We start from the raw sequence: 12527 nt of genomic DNA on the forward strand, positions 1-12527 counted from the left end.
GTATCACTACGGAAGTAGGATTGCCCAACCTTCCTTCCGAGGAGTGGCTGGTGGGTTTGAACCGCCAGCCTTCTGGTGAGCAGTCAAGTGCCTTAGCCACTATACTACCAGAGCTCCATTAGCCATTAGAGAAATGCAAATCAAAACTACAATAAGATCCCATCTCACCCTGGTAATTATGGCACTGATCAAAAAAACAGAAAAAAAAAAAAAGTTGGCGAGGGTGTGGGGAGATTGGAACTCATAAACTGCTGGTAGGATTGTAAAATGGTACAAACACTATGGAAAACAGTATAGCACTTCCTCAGAAAGCTAGAAACTGTAATACCATATGATCAAGTAATTCCATTCCTAGGTATATATCCTAGGAAAGTAAGTCAGCACAATGTGACCAAGGCAAAGGAAGGCACAGAGGTATGTGAGAATAAAGGGTAACAACAGCAAATACTATAATACATGCAATCCTGCAACAACAGTAATAGCAAATAATAATTTGTGAATGGATACGTAGCATACATATATATGCTAACAGGACATACGTTGCTGCATGTATATTCATATATATAACATAGCACAGAGGAGACACAGTTATGGAAACTTCTTTGTTGTTGTTGTTAAGTGACGTTGAGAAGTCTCCGACTCATAGCTACCCTGTATGTACAACAAAATGAAACACTGCCTGGTCCTGCACCAGCACCACAATCCTTGCTATACCAGAGCCCATTGTTGTAGCCACTGGGGAAACTTCTTAGACATAACCAAACACCTCATGGGACTGAGTTACAGGGCTTGAAGGCTGAAGACTGTAGGCCTTGGGGACATCTAGGTCAATTGGCATAACATAGTTCACAATGTTCAGTTTATAATGCTCTACATTCTAGTTTGTTAAGTAGTGTTTGGGGTCTTAAAAACTTGCAAGCAGCCTCTAAGATACAGCTACTGGTCTCTTCCCGTCTGGAGCAAAGGAGAGTGAAGAAAACCAAAGACTCAAAGAATTAATTAGTCCGAAGGTCTAATGGCCCGCATGAACCACAGCCTCCTTTAGCCTGAGACCAGAAAAACTAGATGAGGTGCCCAGCTACCACTTCCTACTGCTCTGCCCAGGGACCCAATAAGAAGGTCTTGGTTAGAGTGGGAGAAAAAGTAGAACAAAAACCAAATTCATAAAAAAAGACCAGATTTACTGGTCTGATAGAGACTGGAGAAACCCCCAAGACCTTGTCCCATAGACATCTTTCTAACTTGGAACTGAAGCCAATCCTTGGAGCTCACCTTTCAGCCAAACAATAGACCAAAAAAGAAAAAACCAAACTCACTGCCATAGATTCAGATCCGACTCATAGCGACCCTTCCTTGGGTTTCTGAGGCAGTATCAGTACGGAAGTAGATTGCCCAACTTTCCTTCCCAGGAGTGGCTGGTGGGTTTGAAGCGCCAGCCTTCTGGTTAGCAGTCAAATGCCTTAGGCACTACACCACCAGAGCTCCCAAACAATACTTCCATAGTGATACTGCCTCAGAAACCCAAGGAGGGGTCACCATGAGTCAGATCCAACTGAATGGCACTGACTTTGGTTTATATATATAAACATATTGTTATTGTTTATTTTATATATATATATATATATATATATAAACATATATAAAATAATAACACCTGTGAGGAATGCACTCCTTAAGACTATCAACCATGTGAGAACAAAAGGCAACATTTACTCATGGGACTGAGTTACAGGGCTTGAAGGCTAAAGCCCATAGTCTTTGGGGACATCTAGGTCAATTGGCATAACATAGCTCATAATATTCAGTTTATAATGTTCTACAGTCTAGTTTGTTAAGTAGTGTTTGTTAAGCAAAGATGAGAAGGCAGGGAAACCAGACAAATGGAAACAGGGAGCCCAGCCAGGGCAGAAATGGGGAGAGCGCTGACACATTGAGGAGATAGCAGCCAATGTCATGGAACAATGTGTGTGTAAATTATTCAATGGAAACTAATGTGCTGTGTAAACTTTTACCTAAAGCACAATAAAATGGTCAAAAAAGAAAAAAAATAAGAATCGTAGGCATCCCTGGTCCCCAAAGAAGGAATAAATAAAGGAATAAAGTCACAAGAAGATGTGATGTCAGAGGCAAAGGAATAGAGGGAACTCATGGGCCCAGGAACAGGTGACATGCAGCGACTTAGTCCTTCAGGATAGATCGTCCAGTGAGGTCGGGGAGAGAGCAGCGGATGCTCAGAAAAGGCCTGAAAGTCATGTTTTATTGATAGCCTGGCAAACGGGATCTTCTTGGCTCCTTCAATTTCTCTCAAAACTCACTTTCAACATGTCAAAGAGTCTTTCGTTTGACTCATATAGAGTCCTACTTGACCCAGAAAGGATGTTGCTGAGATCTCTAACACAGATGTTGTTAGATGCAGTCGAATTGGCCCCCAACTCATGGCGACCTCATCCACGCACACCAGAATGAAACACCGCCTGGTTCTACACCACTCCCATGGTCAGTAGTGAATCAGACTTTGGGATTCTAGGGTTTTCCCTGGCTGGTTTTCAGAAGCAGATCACCAAGCCTTTCTTCCTAGTTTGTCTTAGTCTGAAAGTTGCACTGAAACCTGTTCAGCATCATAGCAACATGCAAGCCTCCACTGACAGATTTTGACTGGGCATTAGGTACATTGGCCAGGGCTTGAACCTGGGTCTCCTACATAAAAACCAAACCCAACCCACTGCCATCAAGTTGATTCCAACTCATAGCGACCCCCACTGAGTTCCAAGGCAGTAAATCTTTACGGAAATAGATTGCCCAGTCTTCCTTCTGCAGAGTAGCTGGTGGTTTTGAACCACCAGACTTCTGCTTAGCAGTCAGATGCTTTAGGCACTACACCACCAGAACTTCTTTGGGCTCTTGAATGAAAAATAGGAAGCTCTGGTGGCATAGTGCCTAAGTCATCTGACTGCTAACCAGAAGGCTGGTGGTTCAAACTCACCAGCCCTCCTCAGAAGAAAGACTGGGCAATCTACTTCCATAGAGATACCTCTCCTGCATAAACCAAAACACCAAACTCACTGCTGTTGAGTAGGATCCGACTCATAATGATCCCTCCTTAGGTTTCTGAGTCAGTATCACTATGAAAGTAGATTGCCCAACCTTCCTTCCAAGGAGTGGCTAGTGGGTTTGAACCTCTAGCCTTCTGGTAAGCAGTCAAATGCCTTAGGCACTATGGCTACCAGAGCTCTTAGAATTGTACCACTGAACCACCACTGTTTTCTGGCAGATATTAATAACCATACTTTTTAAACTGGAATACTTTTTAAACTTTTGCTTGTAGTTATTTAACTGTTGACAATGTACATCAACCTCTCTAAGCCTTATTATAGGAGCTCTGGTGGCATAGTGCCTAAGGCATTTGACTACTAAGTTTGAGTTCCAACTCACCAGCTACTCCTCGGAAGGAAGATTGGGCAATGTACTTCGTAGTGATACTGTTTCGGAAACCCAAGGAAGGGTCGCTATGAGTCAAATCCGACTTCATGGCAGTGAGTTTGGTTTTTGGTTCTTTTGGAAGCCTTATTATACATGATGTGAACATGAAGATGATAAATGGTACTGCCCTAATAGAGCTGTTGTGAAGAATAAACAAGATAATGAAACTGAAGCTCTAAAAACAGTGGCTGGCACACAGAAAGGGCTCAATAAGTAATGACCATTACCTAAGTTCCCCTAATAGTAAAGTAGCAGGAACTTGTACCTCTGAGTAGGGTAAGAAAATAGGGAAGTTATCAGTTAATATAACTGAAAGGTCCAAAGTAGGTTTGGCTTCAGGCAGTTTGATTTAGGGATCACTAGGAGCCCTGGTAGCGTAGTGCCTAAAGCACTTGACTGCTAACCAGAAGACTGGCGGTTCAAACCCACCAGCCACTCCTCGGAAGGAAGATGGGGCAATCTACTTCCGTAGTGATACTGCCTCGGAAACCCAAGGAGGGGTCACTATGAGTCGGGTCCAACTCGATGGCACATAACAACAACAACAGCAAAGAAGAGGGAGCCTGGTAGCGTAGTGCCTAAAGCACTTGACTGCTAACCAGAAGGCTGGTGGTTCAAACCCACCAGCCACTCCTTGGAAGGAAGATGGGGCAATCTACTTCCGTAGTGATACTGCCTCGGAAACCCAAGGAGGGGTCACTATGAGTCGGGTCCAACTCGATGGCAAATAACCACAACAACAGTGATGTCACTGGGACCCAGTGTCCCTCTCTCCATCTCTCAGCTTCTTTCTGAGTTGGCTGCCCCTCCCAGAAGCAAAATGGCTTCAGCAGCAGCAGCAGACCACACATTTATACAGACTCAAGGCAGCAGAAGAGGGCACCTATCCACTCTCCCAGAAGCCCCAGGAAAAGTCTCACGATACCTCCTTGGCTCGGCTGGGCCCAAAGCACATTCCTTGAGCCAGTCAGTTACTGGCTTCAAGGGACCATTATGTACACACTGGCTTGGGGCTCCTCTGGACTTTGGGTATAGCCAGGCCCACAGAAAGATCACAGATTGAGAATGGGACAGTGGCTTTTCAGAGGGACATCAGTGTTCCTAGGAGGAGAACAAATGGCTGCTGAGTGGAAAACCACAGGTGAATCCATAGTACCCCAATTTAAGAGCAAGGGGATTTTTTTTTTTAACTTCTTTGGCAACTAACTGATCAAGGAATATTACCACAGGTTTCCTCCTTAACCCTTTCAAGACTGAACTATTTTCTACTTTGAATTTTTTGTTGATACTAGTGCCTAAGGCATTTGACTGCTAACCAGAAGGCTGGCGGTTCAAACCCACCACTCCTCGGAAGGAAGATTGGGCAGTCTACTTCCATAGGGATATTACCTCAGAAACCCAAGGAGGGGTTGCCTTGAGTCAGATCCCACTCAACGGCAGTGAGTTTGGTTTTTGGTTTATGTGTTTTCAGTAATGGACCCACCCACTGCCATCAAGTCGATTCCAACTCATAGTGACCCTTTAGGACAGACTAGGACTGCCCCATCTTAACAGAAGCAGACTGCCATGTCTTTCTTCCGTGGAGTAGTGGGTGGATTTGAACTGCTGACCTTCTGGTTAGCAGCTGAATGCCTTAACCACTGACCTTCAGAGCCCCTTTTCAGTAATGGAAGACATGCTGAAATAAAGGGGAAAAATATTTGAGGTGATACGGATTTGATAAAATTCTGTGGGATATATTTGTCACAAGTGGACTCTGGTGGTGTGATTGGTGGGGTGAAACACATTTCTTCAGATTTGTCATGGTTATACATGTCCCTGCCATGTGGTAGCACATACTACAACTGGGATAGTAGCTTCCTACGAAACCTGAGAGGCTGGAAATGTTTGTGGGTGATATACGGCCTATGGGTCACAAAGGGGGGTCCAGTCAATTGCAACTCATATCAACTCTATAGGACAGAGTAGAATTGTCCATAGGGTTTACAAGGCTGTATATTTTTACGGAAGCAAACTGCCACCACATCTTTGTCCTGCATAACAGCTGGTGGGTTCTGAGTAAGGCCACCCCAAAATTGACATAGGGCTCCCAACATGAGACCGTGGCTATGCTGAGGTCTGTGGCCAAAAGCTCCATTTTGAGCCAAAAGTAACTTCTGCATCAAGAAATGCAGCCTGTCATTTCTGTGACTCTCCACTGTACCCTGAGAAAATTACTTGATAAACAATTTTACAGAAGAATTTGATTTTGTTTGTTTTAAGAGTTTGGCTTGCTTAAGAATACCCACTGCTCAGAAAACCAAGTTCAAAGCAATTTTCAGAACAGAGGCTTACTCAAGATAAACCTTAATTACACATGTCCTCCTTGTGTGACTCACGACTAATTCAAGGTCAGATGTACCCTCAATCAGTTCTGTGACCACTACCTAAATAAATCTCAGCTAATCACTGAATTTTTATTGACTTTCTTTATTCTCCTGTCATTCAGATGTACCATCTCTGAATTTTTAATGACAGTTTTAATTACATTATAATTACATGTATCAAACCCAACCCACTGCCATCGGGGCGATTCTGACTCATAGTGACCCCATAGGGTTTCCAAGGCTGTAAATCTTTGTGAAAGTAGATTGCCTCATCTTCATCCTGCAAAGCAGCTAATGGGTTTGAACTGCCGATCTTCAGAGCTCCTTATAATTACCTATGTGGTTATTGTATGTTGTTGTTGTTGTTGTTGTTATGTGCTGTCGAGTCAGCCCTGACTCATAGCAACCCCGGTCCTTGGGTTTCCCAGGCAGTATCACTACAGAAGTAGGATTGCCCAGCCTTCCTTCCGAGGAGTGGCTGATGGGTTTGAACCGCCAGCCATCTGGTGAGCAGTCAAGTGCCTTAGCCACTATGCTACCAGAGCTCCCAGTTATTGTATAGTAACATTAATAAATTAGATATTTTTTGATAGACCTGCCAATTAGCAAAAGTAAGTCAAACCAGAGCTTCGAACCAGAATGAACTGTTCCTGCTAAGAATTTGCTTTTCCACCCCAGATATACTGAATGAGAATCTACAGTTTAGCAAGATCCCCAGGTGATTGTTATAGGTCTTGTTAAAATGTAGATTCTGATTCAGTGTCTCTTGGGAGGAGAGGCACATTTCCAGCAGGAGGTTGAACCAGAACTGGTTGGAAGCTCTGAATCAAACAAGAACTTTAATCTGACCTGAGGCTTATTTCCTATTATTGTCATGGGAAATTGTAGGAAAGTGCACATTCCTTAAGAATGGAGTATACTTCCTTATCTTCTTCCCAGATCCCCCCTCAATTTGAGCCTTTGTGTTTTGTGGTAAACATGACCCCTCCCCCAAGCCTCTTTTGCTGGCACCAGCTCACCTCTAGCAATGGGATCTTGGCACTTGTCCTTTGCTGAGCACCTACCATGGGCACAAATGGGTGCTTTACACATGGGCTCTTGGTCCACCTCACACATCTGCATTACAGAGAAGGTCATGAGGCCCAGAGAGGGACCACCCCTGCATGAATAATTTTGTGCCCATGCCCAGATATGCTGTCTGCTCATATGTCCTCACCTCATCACTGGAACCTTCCAAGTATCCAGCCTTGCACTCCTTCTTCTTTGATTCATGGATCTTATATTTGCATGGTGTGGTACATCCTACAATTGGACTACCTTTTGGTATCTCTTTTCTTGTCTCCCTTTTCCCAAGACTGTGTTCTTAGATGTAGAACATTCGGCCACTTCCCATCTCTCAGTACACTTTCTTCTCTTACTCAAATCTCACCCGTAAGCCCTCTTTTCTCAGAATCCTGTATTGATGAGTTCAAGTCATTCAGTCCCTAGATACTCACTGATGAGCTGTGATCTGTGTCAGGCATTGCACTGGGTTCTGAGGACATAGTCCCGCTATCACAGAGTTCCTGGGCTTTCAAAGAATTCATTCTCCCAAGTCCACCCAACCACAAACCAGTTGGTATCAAGTCAACTCTCTCTCCTCTCTTCATCCTGGTAAAATAAGTCTACTCTATCAGAGTAGAACTGTGCTCTATAGGATATTCAGTGGCTGAATTTCAGGAAGTAGATTGCCAGATCTTTCTTCCAAGGCACCTCTAGGTGGACCCAAATCTCCAACATTTCAGTTAGCAGCCAGGGACTCCCAACCACAACTAAAGAATTTTTTCTTTAGCATTCACCTCAAAATGTCACCCAAACCCTCCTACCTAACCCTAAGATGAGAACTGTCTGGAACATGACTGTCCATTCACTATCATCTCATGCTCTAAGCTCCCAGGGGTTGAACAAGATTGTTAACATTCTCCCCAGCACTGAGGCCTCTCTGATGAAATTCCTTATGCTGTGTTCACAGGTGATTGCTGGCTGCTGGCAGCCATCGCCTCCCTCACCTTGAATGAAGAAGTCCTGGCCCGAGTCGTCCCCCTAGACCAAAGTTTCCAGGAAGACTATGCAGGCATCTTCCACTTCCAGGTAACTTAATGCTTGACTCAAGCTTCTTCTCCACAAGTCCCAGACATAGGAACAGGTGCCCTAGTTTGGCTGAGTTCATTAGTCCCAGTCTTTGCAGACTCCTAGAACCAGTGCTCTTCTATAAAGGACATTGAGAGAGAGCAGAAAGCTCCCTGACCCACCTCTGACAGGGGACCCTACAAAGGTGGCAACGGGAGACTCTTTGGTCACTGAAAGTAGGGAGTAGAGCAGGGTGCTCAGGAAGTAATTCCCAAGTTTCAAAACATGGAATGTGAAGGTACTCCCCTCTCTCCTCCCTTCATCCTGGTAGAGTAAGGACTAATATTTTAAAATTGTAAGGTAGTGGGTAGAATGCAAAAGGTCAATGAAAAAGGAAAGAAACCGTCAGTAAGATAGATTGACACAGTAGCCTCAACAAGGGACTGAAGCACTGGAATCCATGAAGATGGCCAGGACCGGGCATTTCATTCTGTTCCATGGAAGGTCACCAAGAGTGGGAGCAACTGGGCAGCAAATAACAAGTGAACGCTGGAAAAGTGGGTGTGGGTGAGGAGGGAATGATGAGACTTCTGTCCTCAATTTCTTAGTGAGGACTTGGCAGCAATAGGAGAGTTAAAGGGAGCATCTCCACCAAAATGGGACTCATGGAATCTTCCCCAAGGGGCTGGGGCAGGAGGGAGTGCAGTGCTGCCAGGGGCTCCTCTTCCAGCCTCCCCCTGTGCCAGTCCCTTTCCTTGTCCTGCAGTTCTGGCAATATGGCGAGTGGGTAGAGGTGGTGGTGGACGACAGGCTGCCCACCAAGGACGGGGAGCTGCTGTTCGTGCACTCGGCAGAGGGGAGTGAGTTCTGGAGCGCCCTGCTGGAGAAGGCGTATGCCAAGTAAGTGACCACACCCCTGCCCTCAGAGTGCCTGCCTTCCACTCAGCCCTGGACTCAGAAACAGCTGGAAACAGTAGGTAACACTCAAAGACTACAGTGAAAAGAAGGCCTACACTATAGAAGGACTACTTGGGCCAAAATTGAGCTCTAAATTTAAGATGAACCGTGTACGGTGCCTGGCCCACACCAATGACAGCCATTGTCATTTTTAACCAAATGCACAGGACAAGTTAAGGCACTGGCTGTGCTAGCCTCGAGAAGGAACTCTTTTTCCTTGGCAGGTCATACTATAGTTTTTCAACTAAAGCAACAAAGAATTTTTTGCTTTAACTCTTTATTTGTGATTTGGGTGCAGTTTTACAAAGCAGATTCATTTTACATTCAACAGCTCATGTACATTTCATGACTGATTACAATCCCCACAGTGTAACAGCTCTCTTCTCATATCCTCCGTGTGGTTACCCCTTCCCTATGGGCTTCTTACCTATGTGTTCCTGCTTGCCTAGCTTCTTCCCTGTGCAAATGCTGTCCTTCTGATCTCCCATGGTTGATTGTTCTAAGGAGTGAGCAGAGTTTTTGCCAATGGGCACAAATACTCATTGCAGAAGTATGAAAATTATGGAAACATGCCCAGAATATAAGGTCCCTGGGTGGCGTACACAGTTGGCACTCAACTACTAATCAAGAGGTTGGCAGTTTGAAATAACCCTCTGGCTCCATGGAAGAAAGGCTTCTGTAAAGATTACAGCCAAGAAATCCCTATGGAGCAGCTCTACTCTGCCACACATGGGGTCACCATGAGTCAGAATCAATTTGATGCTAATGGATTTGGCGGGTTTTGTTTTAATTTTGGCCTAGAATATATGGTGTTGCTGATAGGAATGGCTCCCTCACACCCCTCCCAACTGCTTTCACCCAGATTGCTCAGAGTTAAGCTTGTCCAGTTCTCAGAGCTGCCTAGTCTGAGAGGCCCTTCATTAACCATCTCCAGGATGGCCAGTCCTGGTCATGCTCTCTGGGTACCTCCATTAAAGTGAATGAGTCTAAGACATGGAGAGGATTGTATTCTTACAGCCCTATGCCAGGAAGGAAGGGCCAGGATTCACATGCCCACCTGTGAGAACCTGGGACCTGAAGGATGGCTCAAGTAGTAGAGTTAGAGAAGCCATTGGACTCTACCTTGGTGGCCAGGAACTATAAGTCCATACTCACTCAGTGCCCACTTCTATGGGAAACTGCCTTTGTTATTGGATTGTTGTCTTACTTTAAGCTTTTAATGCCAAACAGTTAATTGCCCAGGCTCCCTTTCCTGTCAGGATGTGGAAAGAATCAATACACATGCTTGAGATGTTGGACCGGATAATTGCCAAGATCCTTCCACTTCTCAGACTCCTTGATACGTTTTTAAAAACTTCCCCAATTACCAGGGAAGTCGTAACTAGAGATGGTAAATTGCCTTCATAGGCACTCTGAGTTGGACACAAAGCCAGAGAGAATCTGAGCAGAAGGTCCCTACAGGGTCCAACAGTTGTCAAAGTGGGGAACCCTTTGAAAGGCAATCGTGTCAGCCACAGCAGTAGCAGCATCTATTCCCTTTTTGCAGGATCAATGGATGTTATGAAGCGCTCTCTGGAGGTTCCACCACTGAGGGCTTTGAGGACTTCACTGGAGGCATCGCTGAGTGGTATGAGTTGAGGAAGGCCCCTCCCAACCTGTTCAAGATCATCCAGAAAGCCCTGCAGAAGGGCTCTCTCCTTGGCTGCTCCATTGATGTAAGTTGAGGCCTCCATCCCTGTCACCTGACCCCCAAATCTGCTCTGTCTGCAGTGAGGCTCTAGCAGCTGAGGAAACCTGCCATCCCTATTTATAACACTAGTCTACTCTTGGCCCACCATATTTCTTATCACATGGCACTAAGGGGTTGCTAGGCAACAGCCAGGCTATCTGGGGTGCAACTGATGGGGGTGATATACCCTCTAGCCCTTTTCTCCCAGCCTATTTCCCCATGCTCAACATCCTCCAAATAACCACACCATACCACAGGTTCGCTGAAAGTCCCCTGCCCTTTCTCTGCTAGTCCTAAAGGAAGAATTGCCCTCTTCCATCTACTGGGCTTGCCTGAGCCCAAGTGCCTTCCCTTCATTCTGTTCTAGGATTAATGGACCTATGGAAGGACTTCAAAAGGCCCCGAAAGAAACCATTTCCTCATAATAGCTGTGCTGGCAAACCTCACAAGGGGAGGAGAGATGGGCACCATGTCCAGGCCAAGAAGCCTGGAGACAGAAGCTGCATCCAATACCCTGAGCTCTGTCCCATCCAAGAACTGATCCTTGCAGGGACAGATAATAGAAATTCTGGCTTTGGGGGCCAAATCTGTCAGACTGTAGGCAGAGATTCTTAAACTTTTCTTGTGGACCATAGCAAGGCAAAAGACCCTTTGAACTCTTAGCTCTTTTTCTCATTTACCAAGACATTAACAACCTTCTTCAGAATAATAGGGGAAAGGAGTGGTTTTGAGGTGCTTCTAGTACAACAGAAGTGAATTCTGAACTCAGGCCCTCAACAAAGACCTGTCACAGTATATACCATGTGGCTGGGCTAGGACAGACCCTGGAGCATCAGAAAATGAGCATGTCTGGGCTATCAATGCCCTCTGGGTGTCTTCTTCCTGTGCCCCCACCCTACCCCTAGGCCTCACCATTAATGATGGCAGACCGTGCTCGCTGTCCTAGAGGGCCGCATTAAGGCTTTCCTCCTGCTAGTGGCCCTTGAGCACCTACAAGCAGCAGCGGGCATCCTTCACGTATCGGAAAGCAAAGCAAGCGCAGCTCTGTACGTTTCCCCAGCTCAGGGCTGCTCCACCGCCACCCCTCATATTACGTCCAGAGTCACACCTAGCGCGTATGAAGGTGTTTGTGATAGGACTGTTGTGAAAGAGGGTAGAAGAGGCCGGGCCTGCGCTGATTCCTCCCCTGTTTTGCAGATCACCAGCGCTGCAGACTCTGAGGCCATCACATTCCAGAAGCTGGTGAAGGGGCACGCGTATTCGGTCACGGGAGCCGAGGAGGTAATGCCCAGCAAGGATGTTCAGAAGTCTTTCTCTTGCTAACACTATAGCCAAAAGCACATCTTGGCCTGTGACTGCCCATGGTAGGGCCCGCATATTACCACAGTGCCATTTCAAAACACGCCTCGCTTTTCAGAAGTTCCAACAGGAATACAACTTTCCCTTCCGGAGCCAGGGTCGGCAAAGTGCGGCGCGCGCTGCCCTCTGGTGGCCACAGTGTACCACTCCAGAACCAAAAACCAAACCCAGTGCCATCAAGTTGATTCCAACTCATAGTGACCCCAACCGGTTTCTTTAAACAAGTAAAAAGAAACTCACTGCCATCCAGTCGATTCTTTCTCATAGCCACCTCCTTTTGGGTTTCCAAGGCGATAAATCTTTAGGGAAGTAGATTGCCCAGTCTTCCTTCTGCGGAGCAGCTGATTTGTTTGACTTGCTAACCTTCTGGTTAACAGCCAAATGCCTTACCCACTTACATACCACCAGAGCTGCTTACGAGGTGAGAGGTTTGATATTGACCGCTAGTCGAGAGAGAAAAGTGAAGCAATCTACTTCTATAAAGATTACAGCGTTGGAAACCCTATGTTGTTGTTGTTAAGTGCCCT

General features: G+C 45.8%; 1 protein-coding gene across 1 annotated transcript in view; it reads left to right on the plus strand.

The window, feature by feature from the left end:
* The window catches only part of CAPN2 (calpain 2), an 87195-nt gene that overhangs the window by 47486 nt on the left and 27182 nt on the right, over nucleotides 1-12527 (plus strand). Inside the window, exons 3-6 of the mRNA XM_007936957.2 lie at nucleotides 7858-7976; nucleotides 8722-8855; nucleotides 10459-10627; nucleotides 11839-11922. Of these exons, the coding sequence (XP_007935148.1) occupies nucleotides 7858-7976; nucleotides 8722-8855; nucleotides 10459-10627; nucleotides 11839-11922 (506 nt within the window). The remainder of the gene's footprint in view (nucleotides 1-7857; nucleotides 7977-8721; nucleotides 8856-10458; nucleotides 10628-11838; nucleotides 11923-12527) is intronic.

Source organism: Orycteropus afer, unplaced genomic scaffold (genome assembly GCF_000298275.1).
Source record: "Orycteropus afer afer isolate SDZICR_OR568_19922 unplaced genomic scaffold, OryAfe1.0 scaffold00039, whole genome shotgun sequence".
NCBI lineage: Eukaryota > Metazoa > Chordata > Mammalia > Tubulidentata > Orycteropodidae > Orycteropus > Orycteropus afer.